The 23,971-nt window shown below is 35.1% G+C and overlaps 2 protein-coding genes across 10 annotated transcripts in view; one reads left to right on the forward strand and one right to left on the reverse strand.

Annotated features, from left to right (window-relative positions):
- The window catches only part of tmprss3b (transmembrane serine protease 3b), a 24,393-nt gene extending 20,130 nt beyond the window's left edge, over positions 1-4,263 (forward strand). Inside the window, exons 9-12 of one of the 2 annotated variants that reach the window (XR_015476943.1) lie at positions 63-158; positions 290-414; positions 851-1,000; positions 2,165-2,515. Coding sequence is in view for 1 of the 2 variants with exons in the window: in XM_087237681.1 (XP_087093807.1) it covers positions 63-158; positions 290-414; positions 851-1,000; positions 2,165-2,188 (395 nt within the window). In the remaining variant the exon portion in view is untranslated. Of the gene's footprint in view, positions 1-62; positions 159-289; positions 415-850; positions 1,001-2,164 lie in introns of both variants that reach the window. The other variant, XM_087237681.1, reaches the window with a different exon arrangement.
- The window catches only part of pknox1.2 (pbx/knotted 1 homeobox 1.2), a 24,279-nt gene continuing 4,229 nt past the window's right edge, over positions 3,922-23,971 (reverse strand). For 3 of the 8 annotated variants that reach the window (XM_087237690.1, XM_087237688.1, XM_087237689.1), the window contains exons 3-11: positions 22,272-22,432; positions 19,943-20,114; positions 18,696-18,866; positions 18,086-18,200; positions 15,731-15,828; positions 15,485-15,613; positions 11,595-11,671; positions 11,350-11,513; positions 3,922-7,862 (exon numbers count right to left, since the gene is read on the reverse strand). In XM_087237690.1, the coding sequence (XP_087093816.1) occupies positions 7,663-7,862; positions 11,350-11,513; positions 11,595-11,671; positions 15,485-15,613; positions 15,731-15,828; positions 18,086-18,200; positions 18,696-18,866; positions 19,943-20,114; positions 22,272-22,432 (1,287 nt within the window). In that variant the 3' untranslated portion in view covers positions 3,922-7,662. Of the gene's footprint in view, positions 7,863-11,349; positions 11,514-11,590; positions 11,672-15,484; positions 15,614-15,730; positions 15,829-16,054; positions 17,167-17,267; positions 18,201-18,695; positions 18,867-19,942; positions 20,115-22,271; positions 22,652-23,971 lie in introns of those variants that run through there. The other 5 variants (XM_087237693.1, XM_087237691.1, XM_087237692.1 and 2 more) reach the window with 3 other exon arrangements.

A 23,971-nucleotide genomic window follows, 5' to 3' on the forward strand; every position in this document is an offset into this window, starting at 1 on the left:
TTACTTAACTTGAATAACAGACCAGATTTGAAAGAGTTTATCTCCTTTTTCTCTGTTCCCAGATCAAATAGCCCCCATCTGTTTGCCTAATTACGGTGAGAGTTTTAAGAATGGACAGATGTGTCTGATCTCAGGCTGGGGAGCCACAGTGGACAGTGGTGAGTGTGGTTCCAACTTTTAAGGGCACTTAAAAGATTTAAACTCTAATGCTTCTGGTAAAGACTTTTAGCAGTTCTGAAGACATTAGAAGGACTCTGTTATGTAATTTCTGATTGCACTTGTGTTGCAGGAGAGACTAGTCTTTCTCTACATGTCGCTCAGGTCCCTTTACTGTCCAACAAAGAATGCAGGAAACTGGGTTTGACAAACTGGAACGTCTGCACAGAATTTTTAAGGGGTGTTGGAACATGTCAGGTACTGCATTTGTGTATCGACACAATTTATACTGACAAAAAATGGATCATCCTAAACGATTTACTTCAGCATGTCGCATCTAAAAGAACTAAGTTATTACAGCTGCAATACAATGCTGGAAAAAAAAAAGTTTAGTAGTAACAAGTTATTTTTACCCCACAGTCTAAAGAAATGCGCAATAGGTGAATTGGGTGAACAAAGTTGGCTGTAGTGTAGGAGTGTGTGTGTGAATGTGAAAGTGTATCTGTGTTTTCCAGTACTGGGTTGCGGCTGGAAGGCCATCCGCTGCGTAAAACATATAGTAGCGGTTCATTCCGCTGTGGCAACCCCTGATAAATAAGGGACTAAGCTGAAGGATAATGAAAAGAATACTATAGCAATTATTGAAGCACAGTGTGTTTGCCCTAGAGGTTAAGCTGTGGTCTTGTGTGTGTAGGGGGACAGTGGAGGGCCGCTGGCCTGTCAGGGGTCCGCGTGGACACTGGTCGGGACAGGCAGCTGGGATGAAAACTGTGGAAAAGTAAACAAACCAGGAATTTACACGAGCATAAGTGAAGCTCTTACATGGATTCAAGAGCAAATGGAGGTAAAATATTTATTTACTGAAATTACTTTTGTGGAATTGAGTTGAGATAAACTGTATTTATTTATTAATAGTTTGATATTTTAATAAAGATAATAATAACAAAGAACAGCTTGATTTTGTTATATTTAAATTTTTTTTTGGAAACTAAGGGTATTCATTTCAGTGACAAATTCTTATTAAAAGATCAGACAATATTATTATTTTAGGCATTGTTTTTTTTAAGTGTTTTTACAAAAAAAATCAATAATAATAATATTGCTATTATTTTAACTTATAACATTAGAACAAATGTAAACATCGCAATAGAAAAAAATGTGAACATCGCAAATAAAAATATTTTATTTATTATTTATTAAATATTCTATATTTTAAGTCAAAAATGCTTATTATTATTATAGAAGATCTTGTACAAATATTCAAACTGGGAAAACATAATTAGTAATAAAAGTTTATTTATTCCAAATCTATTTTAGGCTGTATAGATCTGGCAAACGTAAACCACACTCTGCTAATAATCTGACTTAGTACCTGATCAAACATTTATGGCTAACTAGTCACTGGGTGTGAGCAAAGGAGATCTGAGAGTGCAATTACATTACCAAGTGGCAGCTGAACTTTATTCTGATTGGTCGGCTTGTGTATTTCATTAACTCTGCTTTCCAGCTGTCTTTGTTGATCATTGGTAAGTGTGTTTGTGCTGATGAATATCTGAATATCCCCTCAGGGTCCCTTTGACCTTTGAAACGTATTTTAATTTGTGTTTTTCTGAACACTGGAGTCATCTAGTGGCAAACGCCATGCTCTGCTTGAGCTTTACAATCTAGGTTCTCAGGTCAGGTTTACACTGATGTTACATTATAGACCATTTCAATGTGGCCATGTCAATGGCCCATGAACATTTACTGCTTACTGTCAAACTATTTTATAACTGTAACAAGAGGCAATTCAATCATTACTTAATGTTGAAACAGCTATCATAACAAGATTTATTAATATGTGGACCTATTTGGATTCTCAGAAGCTATAGACATTAAAAATTAAAACATGAAATATGTTGGAATCATTGTTTTTGTTTACATCCCTCAAAATTGTGGCTTTCAATGTCAGAGATGTTTGCAGCATTGTAATAACTTGAATTTTATTCATTTATTTTATTTTACTCAGAAAGAAGAGAATCAGCTACAGTGAGCATCTCAACAAGGTGGACAAGCTGCAAATGAACTCTATGCACATTTTCATACACATCTGGTATATTTATATATAAGACAGATTAATATAAACAGGTATATTTATATAATAAATTCCCTTTACTTCTAGAGTTTTTTGTAATTGAGTTAACATGTAAGATGCTCTTGACTGTTCTTATTTATGAATGTTATCGATTGTACATTATTTATTTGTCCAATCATTTTTCATTTATCTATGCATATATTTTTGTATGTTAAGCCAAATATAAACACTCCTAATGTGATGCATTTATCCTCCTGATTAAATCTCTATTTTGCTCCTCCAAAAGTTGTTTCCTGGCCTCCAGTGGTTTATTTTTGTATTTAAAATACAAAACAATGAAAGCACTGGCAAACCAGTACCTCTCTCATGGTGGCCCACTGAATGGGACCTGGATGGGAGACCACATGGGAAAGCTAGATTGCTGCAGGATGGGGTTAGTGAGACCAGCAGGGGGCACTCAACATGTGGTCTGTGTGGGTCCTATCGCCCCATTATATGGAAGGGGACTCTATGCTGCTCAGTGAGTGCCGTCTTTCAGATTAGATGTTGAAACCAAGATCCTGACTCTCTGTGGTCATTAAAAATTTCAGAATGTTCTTTGGAAAAAAAAAAGTGGGGGTTTAATCCCGGCATCCTGGGCAAATTCTGACTTAACCATCCCTGTATCATAATTGGCTTCATCACACTGTCTCCTCTCCACCAATCAGCTAGTGTGTGGTCAGGCACAATACGGCTGCTGTCATGTCATCCAGGTGGATGGTGCACACTGGAGGTGGATGAGGAGATTCCCCCCAAATATGTGCAAAGTACTTTTAGTGTCAAGAAATTGGCTACAGTTGAAGTCAGAATTCTTAACCTCCCTTTGAATTTTTTTTCTTTTTTAAATATTTCTCAAATTATGTTTAACAGAGCAAGGAAATTTTCACAGTATGTCTGATAATATTTTTTTTTGTGGAGAAAGTCTTATTTGTTTTATTTCGGCTAGAATAAAAGCAATTTTAATTTTTTTTAAAAACCATTTTAAGGTTAAAATTATTAGCCTCTTAAAGCTATATATTTTTTTCGATAGTCTACAGAACAAACCATCATTATACAATAACTTGCCTAACTACCCTAACCTGCCTAGTTTAAACTAATTAAGCCTGTAAATGTCACTTTAAGCCACAGGTGTCAAACTCAGTTCCAAAAGGGCCGCAGCTCTGCACAGTTTAGTTCCAACCCTAATTAAACACACCTGATCAAACTAATTGAGTCCTTCAGGCTTGTTTGAAACCTACAGGTAAGTGTGTTGGAGCAGGGTTGAAACTAAACTGTGCAGGGCTTCGGCCCTCCAGGGATTGAGTTTGACACCCCTGCTTTAAGCTGTATAGAAGTGTCTTGAAAAATATCTAGTCAAATATTATTTACTGTCATCATGACAAAGATAAAATAAATCAGTTATTAGAAATGAGTTATTAAAACTATTTTTGTTTAGAAATGTGCTGAAAAAAATCTGCTCTCTGTTAAACAGAAATAAACCAAAATATATTGTTCAAATTTAAACTTAAAAAAGTAAAATTTTACCCCGTCAAAGTATTTATTTGTTAATGCGTCAGATATGGCAAAGGTTACACTAAAATACTCTGTGGGCCCTCACGGCCATTTTACAGGAAACGCACACACACAAACAAATACAAGATCACACACGATGATGTGTCCTTCAGGTACAGTGTTCTTTATTATAAAACAAAAAGTCTGAAAGGCAAATCTGTGTGTGTGTGCGCGTTTGTGAGTGTGTGTGAGAGAAGCGATTATAGAAGCGCAGAGAGAAAAAGTGCAGCGTTGAAAACCTCCCCATGCTAAGCTAACGGAGCCGACTTTCTCCTTTTGGGTTAGCTAGTCATCTGACTGATGGCATCACATTCACAAGACTACAGCTGGAAATGAAAAGCCGCTCAGTACAGACTGCCTAAAGCACATTCTGAACACGCTAAATAACAGGGATACATGAGCTTAAGTAAGTGACAGCTGTAGAATCGCAAAACGGGACAAAACAGACGCATAATCCAAATATATCAGCTTATTTTGGTATCTCATGGGGTTTATACTGATAGATTGTGAGCATACGGTATCTAAAAATACAATAATAAATGAAAGCACATGCAGTCAATTCTTAAATGTTGAAAATGTTTTGTTTTATCCACGATTTCATGGTGAAAAACGTGAGAATTGTCCATGATAACACAGATTAAAAAGAAATCCATCATTAATGTTCGCGCTAAAGAGGTTTAACATCAAAGATGAGTCCCTCGTGAGTCAAAAAAATATACATAAATGCAAAGTCTGATCGACGTCCTTCTCTCTTCCGCTTCTGTTGGGAGTTTTCAGCAATATGATCATTAAAAAGCGATAACAGTTCCTTCTCATATAACAAGTACAGGCATTTATATCATAAACATTATCACAACCTTGCAAATGCATCGTTTTTTTGGGCACGGTATTCATGTCGATTGCACAGGAAGTAACATCAGATATGTATGGAAGCTTATTTCCACCACATTCCCATCACAATTATTCTTTTTCAGTTCTGAGAAATACAGGAATTGTGAGATACAAGCGAACAATTCTGAGAAGAAAAAAAGAAAATTGTGGTATTTATTAAATTGTGGTGTAATTGGGAAAAAACTCAGAATTGCAAGATATAAATAAACTTGCGAGAGATCAGCTCAAAAAGACAATAAATAAATTGCGAGAGAAATTCAAAATGGCTATACAGTTAAAACAGCAATATATAAACTCAATTTGAATAAATAAACAGGACAAAAAGGAACTCAGAATTGCAAGAGGAAAAACTTGTGAGAAGCGAACAGATTAAAATTGCGAGAAAAAAATTACAGTAAATTAAGAGCTGTGTGATACAAACCTGGAATCGTAAGAACTGGGTTACATCATAATTGCATTAAATAAAGGTATAATCGTGGGATTCAAAAATACAATAAATAAACAGAATTACGAGATTCGGTCAGAACTGTGTCAAATGAAGAAAGACAAATAATTACAAAAAACCTTTTAAATTTAGAGAGACAAAGAGTTGTAAAGAACTCAGGTTTGCTTGAAATAAACTCAGAGTTGCGCAAGATAAGCTCGCAATTGCAAAAAACTTAGGATTTTGCAAGAAAAGATCAGAATTAAAATCAACTCTAGATTACGCATGAGATGAACTTAAAATTTGTGCAAGATTAGCTCAGAATTACAATAAACTCAGGACTGCGCCAGTTCAGAATTTAGGATTGTGTAAAAGATAAATTTAGAACTGCACATTAGATAAACTCAGCTCAGAATTACAATAAACTCAGGACTGCACAAGATATAAACTTAGAACAGCACAAGATAAGCTCAGAATTTTAGTGGACTCAGAATTGCGCAAGATAAACTCAGAATTGCACAAGCTAACCTTAGAATTACAATAAACTCAGAATTGAGCTAGAATAACTCAGAATTAGAATAAACTCAGAATTGCACAAGATAACTTCAGAATTACAATAAACTCAGGATTGCGCAAGATAAACTCAGAATTACAATAAACTCAGGATTGTGCAAGATAACCTAAGAGTTATAATAAACTCAAGATTGTGCAAGATAAACTCAGAATTACAATTAACTCAAAACTGCGTAATATAAGCTCAGAGTTAAAATAAACTCAGGATTAGGTAAGAGATGAACTTAGACTTGTGAATGAGATAAACTCAAAATTTGCGCAAGATAAGCGTAGAATTACGACAAACTCAGAATTGCTTAAGATAAGCTCAGAATTAAAATAAACTCATGATTGGGTAAGAGATAAAATTAGATTTACAATAAACTCAGAACTGCGTAAGATAAGCTCAGAATTGCAATAAACTCGGAATTGCGCAAGATGGGCTCAGAATTATGACAAACTCAGATTGCGTTAGATCAACTCAGAATTGCAATAAGCTCAGAATTGAGCAAGATAAACTAAGAACTACAATAAACTCAGGATTGGTAAGCGATAAACTTAGACTTGCGAATGAGATGAACTCAAAATTTACGCAAGAAACTCAGAATTACAATCAACTCAGAATTGCAATAAGCTCAAAAATGTGCAAGATCAACTAAGAATTACAATAAAATCAGAATTGCGCAAGATAAACTCAGAATTACAATAAACTCAGAACTGCGCGAGATATAAACTTAGAATTGTGAATGAGGTAAAATCTAAATTTGCACAAGATTACGAAAGATAAGCTCAGAATTAAAAGACTCAGTATTGTGCAAGATAAACTCAAAATTAAAATAAACTCAGGACTGCGCAAGATAAACTCAGAATTAAAATAAACTCAAGATTGCGCAAAGATAAACTGAGAATTGTAATAAGCTCAAAACTGTGCAAGATAAACTCAGAATGGCTACAATGCTTAGAATCGCAATAAACGTTGAATTATGCAAAAGATCAACTCAGAATGGGCCAAACAAGCTAAGAATTCAAAGAGAAACTCAAAATTATGAGACAAGTTTGTAATTCTAAAATAGAAACAGAAAAGTCCAAATTGTGATATATATATGTATATATATATATATATATATATATATATATAACCTCACAATTCTGTGAACAATAATTAATTACATTTTTGTTCATTCGGTGGTGGAAATAAGTTTCCACAGATATGAGACTGTCTCACATTGTGGCATTCGAAATGTAAAAACATAAGGCATCGTCAGCAACTCTGCCTTCAGCATACAAATCATTGTGTACTTTATACTAAGTAGTTACCACAATCCAAATCCACCCATCCAAAAAAAAGCAGGGTGAGCAGGTTAAAAGTCTTTTTCATACATAAATACTCCTTACAAAACATAGCAAACCAGAGCAAAAAACAAACAAACGGAGAAAACAAACATATTGGCACCGATCATCTGTGACAGTGTACTATAAAAATAGTTCCTTCTTTTTCCTGGTGCCTGATTAAAGCAAACACAGGCATGCAAGAGACGAAATCTCGTTGTGGAAATATCCCAGACCGTCAGGATAAGCACAACCCAATCATCCAGCATCAACAACTGTTTTTTTTTAAAATCAATTTCCTTCCTTTTTTAGCTCTTTCGAAATGTGCTTTGAACACTTTCTTTAAGTTTACAGTATCATACAAAAAGTGCACTCGGCTAATCTGTGTCAGAAATGCTTTGCGTGAGAGAGACTTGTGCTTGTGTCTTGTTTTTTTGACCTGTGTGTGTGTGGGGGGGTCGTTTTGTGGTGTGTGTGTGTGTGGCTTTAAGCCCTTTTCTCTGTTCTTCAAGCAGGCTGTTTGACAGCTGGAGGACGTGTGCAGCTGAGGTGTGTGTGTGTTTGTGTGGGACATCTCCTTCTTAGTGCTCTGTTGTCTCTCTCAATGCTAACGTGAGTGTGCGAGTGTGTGTGTGGTTCAGTCCTACTACAGCGAGTCGCTGGTCTCCAGGCCCAGTCTGCTCATGTCGGAGTGAGACGGATCGGTGTCCTCGTCCTCTTCATCATCTTCATCGTCATCATCCTCACTGTGGCCTCCCATCATGACCTGCTGCATGGCCAGCGTGGCGCCATCTGATGAAAGCGTCTGCAGGCCGTCTTCCCCCACACCCACGGTTACTGTGGTGCCTGAGAGTCATGACAACAAAACCATTACAACCTTAATATGAAGAGCAAATGTTGGCTCTGAACAATTCAATTACGGCCCTATAAACATATATACAGTTGAAGTCCTATTAGCTATTAGCCCTCCTGTTTATTTTTTATTTTTGCCCAATTTCTGTTTACCTTAGAGATTTTTTCAGCACATTTCTGAACATAATAGTTTTAATAACTCACTTCTAATAACTGATTTATTTCATCTTTGCCATGATGACAGTAAATAAAATTTGACTAGATATTTTTCAAGACACATTTTTATAAAGCTTAAAGTGACATTTAAAGGCTTAACTTGGTTAATTAGGTTAACTAGGCAGGTTAGGGTAATTAGGCAAGTCATTGTATAACAATATTAAAAATATTAAAAATATTAAATAGAAAAAATATTATATGAAATACTGTGAAAAATTCCTTGCTCTGTTAAAAATCATTTGGCAAATATTTGAAAAAGAAAAAATTGACAGGAGCTAATTAGACTTTAACACTATATACATATATATTGATTCCATCATCTTTACTCATCCTCCACTTGTTCCAAACCTCTTTGAGTTTCTTCATTCTATTGAACAAAAAAAGAAGATATTTTGAAGAATGTTGGAAACTGGTAACCATTGACTTCCATAGCATTTAGTTTTTCTACAATAGATGTCTGAAGCAACTGGTTTCCAACATTCGTCAAAATATCTTCATCTGTGTTCATAATAAATAAATGGAAACACTTGAGGGTGAGAAAATTCTGAGATATAATATAACAACGCAATTATTTTCCGAAAAGGGTATATGCGGAGGGCATTTAAATTTGGCAGTAACCTGAGGTTCAGCGCTTCCTGTGAACTGTATGCCATTATCAAATTGCCCCGTTTAAGGTCTGTTTTCTTTACAAATCAGCAATTTCCACTGGCTGAGTGATATCCGATATAAAGTGGGTCTCAGATTGTACAAGAAGCACTGCATTAAATTACATTCCCCCCCCCCCCCCCCCCCCCCCCATGTCTTTAAAATATGAACATTTATTTTACCCCAGTATATAGCTTCTGCGCTAGCCAGCTAATCCTGACCGTGTGAGTGAACAGCTTTTTGTCTCGTTTTATGCTTGAACAACTAAATGAATGCCAAAGTCTATACTGACTGTATTTTAATTACATTATAACATTGATGCTGAAAAAGGAAACGTATAAAATGGAAAAAAGTCACATTAACCGTTCACTGGAAGTTTATCAGTATGGGAAGAAATACCAGCTCTGCATAGACCCTAGTGTTTGACTGCGTACATTTTCTGTGCTTTGATCATATTTAGTTTTAATTGTGTTTCAGCAGATTTAATCTAAATGTACTTGATAAAATCTGTTGATAAATTATCAGGATTAACAGATTTAATTCAATTCAAAGCAAGAAGGTCGCTGGTTCGTGTTCCAGCTGGGCCAATTGGCATTTCTGTGTGGAGTTTGCATGTTCTCCTGTGTTCGCGGGGGTTTCCTCCGGCTGTTTCGGTATGCCAGAATAGTTGGCAGTTCATTACGGTGTAACGACCCCTTATAAATAAGTATACTAAGAAAACAAATTTAATTAAAATACATTAATAGATGAAAATAGCAAATATCACAAATACTCAGTTAATAAATAATATGACAAATCAGTTTTTTTTATTAAAATGTAAATTTGTTAGCATTACATAATTTTTTAAGTTAAATTAAGAAATTTATTAAATAATTAAATGGTTATTAAATGAAGATAATTGTGAAAATCACGTGCTACCAATAAATAAACATCACCAATTATTAATATTTAATTAGAAACAGTATTCATACATTCATTTTCCTTCAGCTTAGTCCCTTTATTCATTAGGAGTCACCACAGCGGAATGAACCACCAACGTATCCAGCATATGTTTTACACAGCAGATGCCCTTCCAGCTGCAACCCAGTACTGGAAAACAGCCATCCACACTCTACGACCAATTTAGTTTTCCCAATTCACCACAGCGCATGCCTTTGAACTGTGGGGGAAAACGGAGCACCTGGAGGACACCCACGCCAACACGTAAAGAACATGCAAACTCCACACAGAAATGCCAAGCCAACTGACCCAGCCGAGGCTTGAACCAGCGACTATCTTTTTGTGAGGTGATTGTGCTACCTTGACACCCCATATTGTAATACTAATTTATTATAATATATGATACTTGGGCAGCTGAAATTTATCAGGGCTGATTTAAACTCCCAACAATTTCATTAAACACCTTAATAAAAAGTGTCAAATTGCCAAAAATAAATAAATAAATAAATCTCAAAGATAAAAATGTAGGCCATCTATATTAGATTGGTTTCCAAATCATTGAATGAAGGAATCGTTTTTTAATAAATAAATAAATAGTAGCAAACAAAACTTTTTCTGATATATGTAATTCATTGGGGGTTGCTAATGTAAGCATCAAACTAGATTCTTAAAGTTTGAGGACAAACTTTGAGGCTGGCTTGTGAATGCCTGATGGTAATAGTTTATTTAGTTTAAACAGTTTTAAAAAGTATGGATAGATGGATAGATGGATAGATAGATAGATAGATAGATAGATAGATAGATAGATAGATAGATAGATAGATAGATAGATAGATAGATAGATAGATAGATAGATAGATAGATAGATAGATAGATAGATAGTGGGCTAGCATAAGTCAAACAAGCAAACCCCCGCTTCTCTACGATATTCTGAAACTGAGATATAGCTGCTGTTATATAGTTGCTAGGTTAGTCTGTTTTGTTGCTATGGAGTTGATTGACAGATTAGACTGATGATGTATCAAGCTTCTTGCCAGTATGAACAGTTAAAAGCAACACCCATGTCTCTATCACACTGCAGCATGACAATATCAATCTGAACCTCTATAATGGCAGTCTATGGGACCGTTGCTAGGGTGCTGTATCTGGTTGTTAGAGGTGTGGCTAGCAAGTCAAAAGTTCATCAGTTATTGGTAGTTTGGTAGTCTGAGTTAAATGAGCCCAGTTAGAAGTCTGTGCGACAGTCTGATGTAGAGTTATGAGCTCACAAAGTTTGGTGCAATGTTAAGTCAATGGGATTTTTCTGACGGTCCCGGGACGTTTTTCCGACAAACCGAAAATCGGATAAGTCCGAAAAGATATAGCAACCCGAGTCAGACTAGTTTGGAGGTCTGGTGTGAGTTTGGTGGTCATAGCTCGAAAGCTCTAGGAGGAGATAGAGTTTAATTTTTAGTCTCAGAAGAAAAATAGGATAACAATAGTCTGGCTTGCTACACAAGCCAGCCTAATTACCATAATAATCATACAGCAATGTGCTAAAGCACTCTGGAAACCACACAGATATACCACACGGCAACCATCATTTTTAAATAGGAAGTAAGCTGCGAACAGGAAATGCATTTTATGCTCAGCTCAAACTAAACTAATTCTGCTGTTGTAATGCCTGATGTTATGGTCGTACCGTCCTCCATGGTGACCTGCTGCTGGGACACAGAAGAGGCGAGTGAGTTTGGCCAGAAGCGCTGTAAAGGCCGCGTTTGGGGCGTCTTCTTCTTGCTCTTGGGTGTGTCTGAAGAGCTGGCGTCCAACATGGGCTGAAGGATCCGTCGCCGGGCGTTAATAAACCTGAACACATCAATCAGATACCAATTACCAATAAGCCAATCAAAGGCCATCCAGATGACTACATTAACCACAACAACTCACCAGTTGTTGACCTGCAATAGTGTGAGGTTAGTCTGCAGGGCGATCTGCTTCTTCTCATCTTCTGTTGGATAAGGGTGCTGGGAGAGACAGAAATAAGATACTTTTGCTTCGTATGGGTTAAGACCTGGATAAACGCCAATGAACAAATAAATAACTGTGACACTAGCTATGTTTCCATCCAAAGATGCGGTTAGATTTATGAGCAAAAATGGAATATCGCATAAAACATTTGCCTATAAAGCCGTGGTCACACTGCACTCTTCTCCCCATAGACTTCTATTCATACGCACGCAAATGAGTCAGACCAGAGTTAGTGAGTCTGACCGGAGTCAGTGAGACCAATAGTAGTTTGAAGGAGCTCACCAGCTGAGGTATTTTTTTCAGAATATCGGCTTTGGTAAGCTGTTTTGAACTCCCAACCAAGTTTTTGACTGAATGACTTACCAAGACTATCATAACTATTTGCTCCTTTTTTAATTAAAGAAAGCAGCTTGCAGGCTAAATTATACTTAAGCAGTCTCTTTTGAATAAACACAAAGAAAGCTGGTACAAACTTTCAAGTAACTGTGATCAGATACTTTCTTAATTGCTGTTTTCTGACTGCTGTGTTTATTTTGTTGTTGAGAGGAAAGAGCATATATTTGTATAATCATCCAAAGCCCCACTTTCAGCATAACTGGTTAAGAAACTGAAGTGATTTCAGACCCCTAACTGAAAAAAAGAACAAGAACGTCATCTCGAGTGCATCAGGGCCTTCAGATTGTTTATTTTTACACTCTCTATATGTTCACTTTCTCTTTCTCTGCTTCATTTGAACAATGTCTCTCTGTGGGCCAGCCGTCCTAATAGATGCCTGACAGAAAATCTCGCCGCCAGGCCCTTCAGTGATCAGTCATATGAGCTGCTGACATTTGTGAATGTATGTGTGTGTGTGTGTGTGTGTGCTTCAAAAGCCAGTCATCTTCAACTACACGCTCACTTAATTCAACAGTATATTTTATATCAAGCATTTCTTCCAAACAATATCAACTTCAATCTCAAGATCATGCTGTTTGCATCTCAATTGACTTGTATTATGTGATGTGACACTGTGGTAAATTTTTTTTTATTTTTTTTATGTGAAATGGCAAAGGTTAGAAAATGAAGGCAAGACACTACAGGGAAATATCTATTTGCACTTGTCAGATTTTGTGTTTATTTGGGTGTTCTTTCAGTTTAATATACTGAAAACATTGAAAATACACTTAAGTTTAGTCAACTTATGTCTGATTTATCATAGATTTCTATTACGATATACATATTTTCTCTCTTAAAACAAGTTTTTTTTATGTTATAAATCCCCACTTCAGTAGCACTTATATATAACAAACATCACAGTTTTATTAGCATCTATATTCTTAAGTGTTTTTCCAGAGGGATATGTTCATATATAATTTGATTGATTGATTTTTCTATAAAGATAGTGAAAATGTATTAACTGGCTGAATGTATTATTAATTATGGAGTGATTAAAGTGATATATATACAGAAAACCCCGTCTATAAAATCAATACATTTTTATAAAAGTTAAAACTTTTCAACTTTATTTTCAAATTTGTGTTTAAGACATGTGAGCAAATGAGCAAATATTTAATGTAATCATGTCTCATTTGCATATTTTTCAGCATATCTTTTTTTTTCCGCATTTCATTCAGTCAAGTATGAACTCATCACTGTCTCGCAAACTGCGTCACCTGACCTCCCGTCTGAGCGCGTGCCTCTGCCCAGGGCCAATCCATTCATCATCAAAGTGAAAGGAAGCTCACGCCCAACAAGACGCATTTGTGCAATGAACTGATTGTGGATTAAAGCTAATAATATTGTAAATTATGTTCAATTTTTTACCCAGACCGTTTCTTATCCTCAGTGTCAGTATAGGGTGTGTGTTCACTGATGTGCACCCCAGAGTAGAAATGATCTCATCCTGTAGCGCTAAGAGTTGTGCATGGCTTTCAGTGCAATGTAAACAAGATACATTAGACGAATTATTACAAATGATTAAAATGATTATGCATGTATGAACACAGATGATGACAACAGTTCATTAAATACTTAACTAATGTATAGCTTAAATTAACATTAGACAAAAAAAAACATTTATTTTTATTTGTATTTATTTATTCATTGTTTTGTCATTTATTTTCATATTAAAATTATCACTCAAACTTTTTCATTTATTTACTACTATTTACTTACATACTATTGTTTTTTTTTTTATTAAAGGTGCAGTAGGTGATTGTCTTTAGAAACATGTTTTGTTGTGCTGGTTGAAAGTCTCTTCACAGTCCAATAGTAAAGATTAAAGTAAAGGATCTAAATGTATTTATATGTATTTTGTTTATTCGCGGTAAAGCATAAAACTAAACAATGTACATCCAATTAAATATTGTCGGGCAGACATCTCCCATAATTCCAATAAGTTGCTCAAACTGCCTGTCAGCAAATGTAGATTCGGACTTCTGCGCATCTGTTCATGCAGATCCGCTATTCGCGCGTGCCCACCTGCATGATCGCCGCACGTTCAAGAGACAATCACAGACGAGGTGAAATCAAATGCCGAATTTGAAACTTTTGAAAATCCTGAATCAATATTGGGAGATACTTTTGCATGCTACAGGAAGGACGACACCATAGCTAGTCCTACTGTTAGACTAGTAATGTTCTGTTTAAAAACTATTTTAGCCAGGCTAAGCTTATGTTAGATTGTGTTGTGTTATGAATGCTTATATGCGTTTTGTTCAGCCACTGTAATCTTCCGGCGAAAGATTGATGTGACTATTTTCAGTTTTATAAGGGATGTTTTACATTATTGATAATATAGATTTTTATTTAGTTTAACAACAAAACATCAGTAAATATCACTATTCCGTCTAACCGTAATTTCCATGACTTTTACAAAACCTTGTGAGTTTTTCTGTTTTTCCAAAACTTTTCCAGGACTAAAAAAATGCCGTGTGAAAATTCCATGACTTTTCCAGGTTTTCCATGACCGTGTGAACCCTGTTTATTGTATTTATTATCCAACAAAATCATCTCAATTAATTTAATTTTATTCAATATTTCCAAATAGAGCTGGTGCAAGTATACTCAATATCGTAATATGTATTGCATTATCACGAAAATTCTAGTTTCGACTTTAAACGTGTCGAGAACCATTGCTGTCTATGGAGGATGAGGGAGCTCTCAAAAGTTGTGCTTTGATGATAAATGAAGGTCTCAGGGAATTGAAATGACACGGGTGATCCAGTAGCCAGGAAACATCCAGGGTGACACTCAGATTAAAGGTTGGCCCACCCAAGCAAAAATATTTTAAAGCTGAAAAATCCTGCATATAAAACATGCAATTTATGTGGAATATGAATGTAATTTGATGTTGATGATTAACTGCCCTTTAGTCTTTGTAAGTTTGTCAGTCAAATTTAAAATCTCCCACCATTGGCCAAAAATGGAACTGCCCAACTACTAATGGGCACTTTTGACTCGATTTGCAGTTTTCTTTTATTAATTTTCTTTGCAAAATGAATGATGGATACTTAATGTCAGCTCACATCATGTTAAATCAATTACTATATCATCAGAGATTATAAATATAAAGAAATTAGTTGTTTTACACTTAAGAGTAGGCACTGAGGTCCTGATATCACTAAGGTCTACCCCTCTTGGCCTCCAGACATATAAAAGGATTACTTATGCACATCACCTCAAAAACAGAGGAGAATGGCCCTGAAGGTACCGGTACCGGGTCCGCAGAGTTTAAGTGGTTAAGAGAGCTCTGTAACTTAGTGTAATTTTTTCTGTTGAAAACCTATCAGACACTATAAAACAGTGACGAACCGAAGGATCTGACTTACACCAATGTGCTGGAAAAGCCATGAACGCATGACGTTGGTGGCGTGTTTTGGAAGGATGCCTCTCTTGGCTTTAGACGAACCGTCCTCCTGACTGAAAAAACTCAGATCCTGGTTGAGCTGCAGCTGAAGCTGTGTGCAAACCGACGCAACATGAGTGCTAATGCCGTTCATATTGGAATAGAACATGAAATCTGTGCTGCTAAAGAGCCAAATCAGTATATTAAAGATTAAAACAGTGTGTCTCACCTGTGAGTTCTGGATTCGTACTGTTCCAGGTGACAGAGTTTGTGTGACCACCTGCCCCTGTGGAGTGACTACTGTAACGGGTTGATATACTGTACCACCTGTGCAAACAAACACACACACTCACATGGTCAATGCAGGGCTAAACGTTTACTTTTTCAATACAGAACTTGATGAATTCGTTTTCCTTCAGCTTAGTCCCTGATTGGGGACCCCACAGCAGAATGAACCGCCAACTATTCAGTTTATTCAGTATTTTGTTATTAATTTATTATTATTTAATTATAATAAATAAACATTTATATAATTATTTTTTTTATTCATTTTCACTACAAAAGTTGAAACATTTTTATTTTAAACTGTATTTGTTTATTATATTTATGGAATTTTGTTTATTCTAAACCTTGAATCAAATGTAATGTAATGCGTGTAATTATATAGTGCATTTATCGTGTATGGCCATACACCCAAAGCACTTCACAATCATGAGGGGGGTCTCTCCACACTACCATTGGTGTGCAGCATCCACTTGGATGATGCTATGGCAGCCACAGGACAACGGCGCCAGTGTGCTCACTACACACCAGCTATAAGTGGAGTGGAGAGACAGCGATAAAGCCAATTCCGTGGATGGGCAGGATTGGGAGGCCATGATGGTTAAGGGCTGAGAGGGAGTTCGGCCAGAACACTGAGGTACTGAGAGACACAGAGAGCACTTGTATTTGTAAACATATAAAGGGTTAGGCTTTTATTGATGGTCTCTCTTATTTAAAGCTTTAGCATTCATGCAGCTGCTTTGTCCCAGAGACATCCAAAGGCAGAAACGCGAACCACAGCTGTATGTGTACACATTTGACTACATTACAAACTCTGTGGATGGATAAGCATCGTGAACAACTTTGATGAAAGCATATAGAGGAACACTTTCGCATGTCGAGATGTACATAACATGTGTGTGTGCTGGCGCTCACTGAAGCACTTCTTCCCGTGCACACGCGTCAAGCAACTGAAGCAGAGCTTGAAGGTAAACAAACAGCGGTTTATCATCAGCATTTTATCAATAATTTTTTTACACAGGTGGCATTAAGAAGAAACATAGAAATGTTATTCGACTAACATCTAGTAGCTAAATGTGTCTGGAAAAATATTCATAAACATAATTTTTTTTTTATAAGCAGCATCTGATTGTTCTGATTGGCTGGACTAGACGTCTCAGGTCAGCACATTCTAAGCATGAACGAACTCTTTCCGGCAATTTTCCTTCTGCGTTCACACAGCAGCATTCTCTGTGAATTTCTGAGAATGTATTTACAGAGATTTTCAAAAAGGGCCTGTTCACACATGATCCCTTTCTAGAAAATTGCTGGTAATTTTCCAGAAAGGTCTGTATGTGTGAAAAGGGCTACTTGCTCTTGCTTTAGAAGATATTTTGAAGAAAGCTAAAAACCTGTAACCATCAACTTCCATAGCATTTGCAACAATGTAAGTCAGTGGTTACCCGTTTTCAGCTTTCTTCAAAATATCTTCTTTTGTATTCAACAGAAAAAAACTCATAAAGGCTTATAACCACTCGAGGGTGAGTAAAGAGGTAGTAAATTTAATTTTGTGGGTGAACTATCCCTTTAATATTTATATTTAGTCACATACACATTTATATATTTAGTTATTGTATTTACTAACATGGGGCAACGCAGTGGCGCAGTAGGTAGTGCTGTCACCTCACAGCAAGAGGGTGGCTGGTTCGAGCCTCGGCTGGGTCAGTTGGCATTTCTGTGTGGAGTTTGCATGTTCTCCCTGTGTTCATGTGGGTTTCCTCCAGGTGCTCCTGTTTCCCCCACAGTCCAAAGACATGTGATACAGGTGAATTGGGTAGGCTAAATTGTCTGTAGTGTATTAGTGTGCGTGAATGAGTGTGTGTGGATGTTTCCCAAAGATGGGTTGCAGCTGGAAGCTGCGTAAAAACGTGCTGGATAAGTTTGTTGGTTAATTCCACTGTGGCGACCCCGGATTAATAAAGGGACTAAGCCGAAAAGAATATGAATGAATGAATTGACTAACATGGACAAACAATGAACAATACATTTATTACAGTATTTATTAATGTATGTTAACATTAGCTAATGGTGTCGTTCATTGTTGGTTCATATTAACTCCAATTTGTTAATTAGCATGAATTTGCATTTTAATAATGCATTAGTAAATGTTAAACTATGATTAATAAATGCTGTACAAGTACTGGTCGTTATTAGTTCATGTTAGTAAACACATAAACAAATGAAACCTTATTGTCAAGTGTGACCTGCAAAGAAATATGCAAATCAGACTTGAAAAGAAAAGTAAAGGAGTAAAACAACCAACCTGTTACCATCTGTGTGGGGTTGACCGCTGTGACAGTAACATTGCCCTGTTGTAAAGCAGATGCTGGCACTACGATACCTTGTGGACTCATGGCTCCAGTGAATGGGTTTTGCGGCTGTGAGAAAAACACATGCAATGAGTAGGGCCAGACGGAATCTGCGGACGTTTTTTGCTATTTCTGCTAAGAATTTTGGTAAAAGTCTGCGGATTTCTGCGGAATTATTTTGGGAGTATCATAACTAAAACTTTAAAATATGAAATAAAAAATAATATATTTTTAACGTGTATTTAATGTTTAAAATGCAAATTCAATTAGATTCACTTTATATGGTTGGTAAACAAAGCAAGTCTCTCATATAATATATCTAGTAAAAGATGTGCATTGTACATAAATCATTGTACATTGAACATTTAACATGGTCACATTAGTCAATAATTTTACTGAAATTATTAAAAAAACTGAATAAATATAGATTGACACACATTTACACAAGTAAATAAACTGAATTAATGACGGTCTGAAAATATGCGGAATTTTGCGTGCGCAGATTCCAGGTGGGCCTAGCAAAGATGGAGACAGATGTATACAGCATCTCTCTGTGAATTTTACCTGTGTCGGTGATGGAGAATAGGGGCTTCCAGGATCTCCGCTAAGCAGAGTCTCGCTGTTCATCTTGGTCTTGAGGCAGGCGATGTAGCGGCTGCAGAAATCTTTGCACAGGTCATTTACCTTCTCAAGCTCCAGCAGGTGAATTCGTAACACTTGGATGGCCTTCACCATCTGAGACCAATGAGAGAGAGAAGAGGACAGTCAACAAAACACTAAAACAGGTTTAATGAACTACTAGATGTCTGTATGGGTATTAAATAGGCCTGTTATGCCCTTTTTTACAAGATGTAAAATAAGTCCCTGATGTCCCTAGAGTATGTATGTGAAGTTTCAAAATACCAAAAAAAAAAAGGTTTTATAACTCTATGAAACAACCTGTTTTAGGCTTTGATCCCAATTGTGCCGTTTTGATGACTGGAATTCAGACATACTACTCTCGTACTACTATATAGTATGGAAGTATGCAATTTCAGACCCAGCCAATATGAAGAGAAACAGAGTTCTGGTGATTTTCAGTCATAAATTTAAGTTAAAGTTAACATACAGTATGTTTACAGACCTTTACGATAGCGCTAAAACACAATCCAATTCAATGTGTAAACCTGTAGAAAAAAATCCTAAAGCAAATAAAAAAATTATTTCCTTCATTTTAACAGTAAATTGTGCACAAGTTTTATAGACTCATATAATTTTCATAATTAAATGCATGTCTATAATTAACAAAATTTGTTCAAACTATTTTTATAATAACATTTTTAATACTAGTAGGACCCCTAAAATATTACTATTAATGTATTTGAATTTTTCTTGATAATTTCGTACAAGCTTCCCACGTTTAGAGCTCTAAATTATTCGGAATGTGTACTTTTACAAGCTAAAAAGAACAAACAAAATCTAATTGTTAAAAAAGATCATTTATATATACAGTCAAGCCCACAATTATTAAGTGAAATGACTTGCCTTAACGGGACTTTGATGTGGCATCATTGTGGAAAAAAAAATCTCAGCTATGATTTACATATGAACAAAAACGTTATGACAGAATTTGCCAGGGGTATGAATGGTTTTAAGCTTGATTGTACATATAAAACAATTGACCAACAACATATACGTCACACATTCCTGAACAAAATGTTTATTTAAGAAACTCACTTTTATTGAATAAGGATGCATTAAACTAAGCGCTGCTGATTACCAATGGTGATGAAACTTCAATGTCATTTTAGATGCAACAAGGTGCTTCATACCAGATTGTCCAAATCAGGGTCCTCGCTGAAGAAAGCCTTGCCTTCCTTCTCCTGGTTTCGCACAAAGTTCTCGATATCCACATCGAAACTGGCCGAGGTCACGCACTCCGAGCTCTGAGTGGACTGCTCGCATTTCTCAAAGAGCAGCGCCAACAGGGGGAACAGCGGGTGTCTACAGTCAACAAACACAGCGAAGGATGCACTTTCTAGAACACGCCAAAGATTACATTTACACTTCTGCAAGCAGTTGGCAGATGCATTGAATACAAAGCAATGAAGGTACACATAAATTATATAATGAAACATGATCACAGTTAATTAGCTATAGTTTAGAAAATGGTCATAAAACGACAAGAACAAATTCATCTTGACAAAGTCAGATAACTCTAATAGAAAATCAAACCAAAAATATTTCTGACATTTAGCATGACACAAATAACACTTTGTTGGGTCACCATTAGCCTCAATGACAGCCTGTAGTCTCTGAAAAAAAAAATCTCATATCATGACGCAAGTCATCTCTCATGCTGATAATGACAAACATAATTTCAGTAAACTTAATCAGTTAATAATTTACATATACACACACACACACACACACACACACACACACACACACACACACACACACACACATACACATATACATATACATATACATATATATATATATATATATATATATATATATATATATATATATATATATATATATATATACAGATGAAGTCAGAATTATTAGCCTTCTTTTAATTTTTTTTTTATATTTCCCAAATTATATTTAACAGAGCAAGGAAATTTTCACAATATGTCTGCTAATATTTTTTCTTGCAAAGAAAGTCTTATTTGTTTTATTTCGTCTAGAATAAAAGCAGTTAATTTTTTTTTTTTAAATTTTAGGTCAAAATAATTTTTTTTAGCCTCTTTAAGCTCTTTTTTTCCAGTAGTCTACAGAACAAACCATTGTTATACAATAATTTGCCTAATTACTCTAACCTGCCTAGTTAACCTAATTAACGTAGTTAAGCCTTTAAATGTCACTTTAAGCTGTATAGAAGTGTCTTGAAAAAAATCCAGTCAAATATTCTGTACTGTCATCATGACAAAGATAAAATAAATCAGTTATTAGAAATGAGTTATTAAAACTATTATGTTTATAAATGTGTTGAAAAAACCTTTTCCCTGTTAAACAGAAATTGGATAAAAAAAAATAAACAGAGGGGTGAATAATTCTGGCTTCAACTGTGTATGTATAACACTTTTCAAAAACTGATGATTACAGGCCCAACATAAAAATAAATAACATAACTAAATAAAATGCAAATTGTTAACAATTGCACTTTCAAGATTGCAACTTTCTCACAAAGTTAACTCTGCATCCCCAGGCAGGTAAAATTATATTCTAATATTTCATACATAATATGAGAACTTATTTTGATAAACAATGTTTTTGTGACCCCACACAATAAACAATAGAGTATAATATGAAATGTTAGACTTTTTATTTTGTCCACATGATATATATACTTTATATATAAATATTTTTTTCAAATATTTCCCAAATGATGTTTAACGGAGCAAGGAATTTTTCACAGTATTTCCTATAATATTTTATAATTATTTGTTTTATTTTGGCTAAAGTAAAAGCAGTTTAAAAATTTTTTAAACCCATTTTAAGGAAAATATTATAAACCCCAATAAGCTATATTTTTTCCGATAGTCTACAGAGCAAACCATCATTATACAATGACTTGCCTAATTACCCTAACCTGCCTAATTAACCTAGTTAGGCATTTAAATATCACTTTAAGCTAAATACTAGTATCTAAAAATATCTAGTCAAATATTATTTACTGTCATCATGGCAAAGATAAAATAAATCAGTTATTACAGATGACGTATCAAAACTATTATGTTTAGAAATGTGTTGAACTAATCTTCTCTCCGTTAAACAGAAACTGGGCAAAAAACAGGGTACAAAAATACAAAAATACAGTGAGGCTAATAATTCTAACTGTATATCGTCAAATTGTATTTAAACTTCATTATTTCCCAGATTTTGCTGCAGCTTCTTCACTTCAGTTGTCTTTTATTAAACTGTATGAATGAATTTTTGTATAAACAATCCAACATTTGACTTCATTTTGCTATCCTCACATACATAAACAGAATATAGTATCCTGCACTCGCTAGTAAAAGAAAAAAAATCAATGTTTACATCTGGTATCTGATTAATTTTTGGTTTGACTATTTATCAGATCTCTTTCCCTTTCGAATTGAACTCACACTTTAAAACTTGATAGCAAAGACGTAGCATAAATGTAGTTACCTGTAAATGGCTGACTTGTAGACCTCCATAGGAGTTTGTGGCTCAGACGGAGCCGAGCCGCTGTCTTCTTCTTCTTCGTCTCTCTCCTCCTCCTCCTCCTCTTCTTCCTCTTCCTCCAGCCTCTCCTCCACTTGTCCCGCTGTCGGTTCTCCCACTTGCATCTGCACGGGATGGGGAATGAAGATGTGTGAGGGATGTGGAAGTTAGCGGTGTCAGCTGGCATGTCTGCGGGCAGTAACGTCCGTGCGCGGGGCCACTCTCACAAACACAGCCTCCCTCTGTCACACAACGACACCCTAAGGCTCCACATGGGCTTTCACAACCTCCTTCTCAACAAAAAAGAGCTTCTTTCTCCAAACCAAAGGCTACTCCATCTTTCTCTGTCAGATTTGTAAAGGTTTCACAGATTTAACAGAATGGTCTTTACACATTAGTTTCAGACTGTTTAGCAGGAAAAACAGAGGAAACATGAAAACAGCAGCACCTTGCAAGATATTACAGATACTACTAATGGAATGATATATTCTTTTGTTAAAGTGAAAAGCTTTTCACTTTTTTCAGGGTTATAAGTAATCATGGTACATAAAAAAATGACTAGCTGATTGTTCAAGCTAATTTAATAAAATTAGTTAAAACAACACAACTTAAGGTTTTTTGGGACAACTTAATTGTTTTATGTTCAATCCACTTAAATGTGTAAAAGCGATTACGTTAACTTAATTAAATAGTGTTGAAACAACAAAGGAATTTTTTAAAGTGTAGGTGTTATAACAGTTAAGTGAAGCAAAAATTACTGATGACATTACAGCAAGATTTCTACATCTACACACAGACTTCACTTATATACACTATATATCCGCAGGCTGTTTAAAAAGTAATACCTTTAACTGTTAGTTATTAGGAATTAAAGTTATTAGTAGCTAGTAAAATGGTAACTAATAACCTTAAAGTTTCTGTTTTTCTTTTTTTTTATGATGCAATAATATACTCCTTTTGTAAAGCCGCTTTGAAACTAGAATTATTGTGAAAACCGATTTAAAAAATAAACTTGAATTAAATTTCCTTTTGTTGCTAAGATTTCATTGGTTAACTACACTAGAAAGAATGAACTATACAGCATTTTATTAAAACATAATGTGATGTCGATATAAATAAAAATAATTTTGTCTTTAAAACAGTGTTTAAAAAATTAATAACTGCTTTTATTCTAGCCAAAATAAAACCAATAAGAATTTATTCAGAAGAACAAATATTACCAGACATACTGTGAAAATTTCCCTGCTCTGTTAAACATAAATTGAAAAATATTTAAAAAAGAAAACAAAATTCAAAGGGGGGCTAATAATTCTGACTTCAACTGTATATATTAATTGATTAATTAATTGATTAATTAATTAATTGATTGATTAATTAATATTTAATGATAATTAGAATGTATTGTAAATGTATTGTAAATCAAAATGTATGAAATGGATTGTTTATTATTGGCTTCTGGAACCATACTGTAAAATGTCATGTTATACATTTATATAACAATTTAACTTATTTAATTTTGGCTAGTTGTCAAGAAAATGTCATATTTTTATTTATGCAAAATCATAATACACATTTAAAAAATAATAAAATAACGTGTTAATTAAAAAATGTTATAGTAGTAAAGTTTATAGTTTTAGAAAATTGTCAAGACAAGAATGGATGAT

This window comes from Danio rerio, chromosome 1 (genome assembly GCF_052040795.2).
Source record: "Danio rerio strain M-AB ecotype USA chromosome 1, GRCz13ab, whole genome shotgun sequence".
NCBI lineage: Eukaryota > Metazoa > Chordata > Actinopteri > Cypriniformes > Danionidae > Danio > Danio rerio.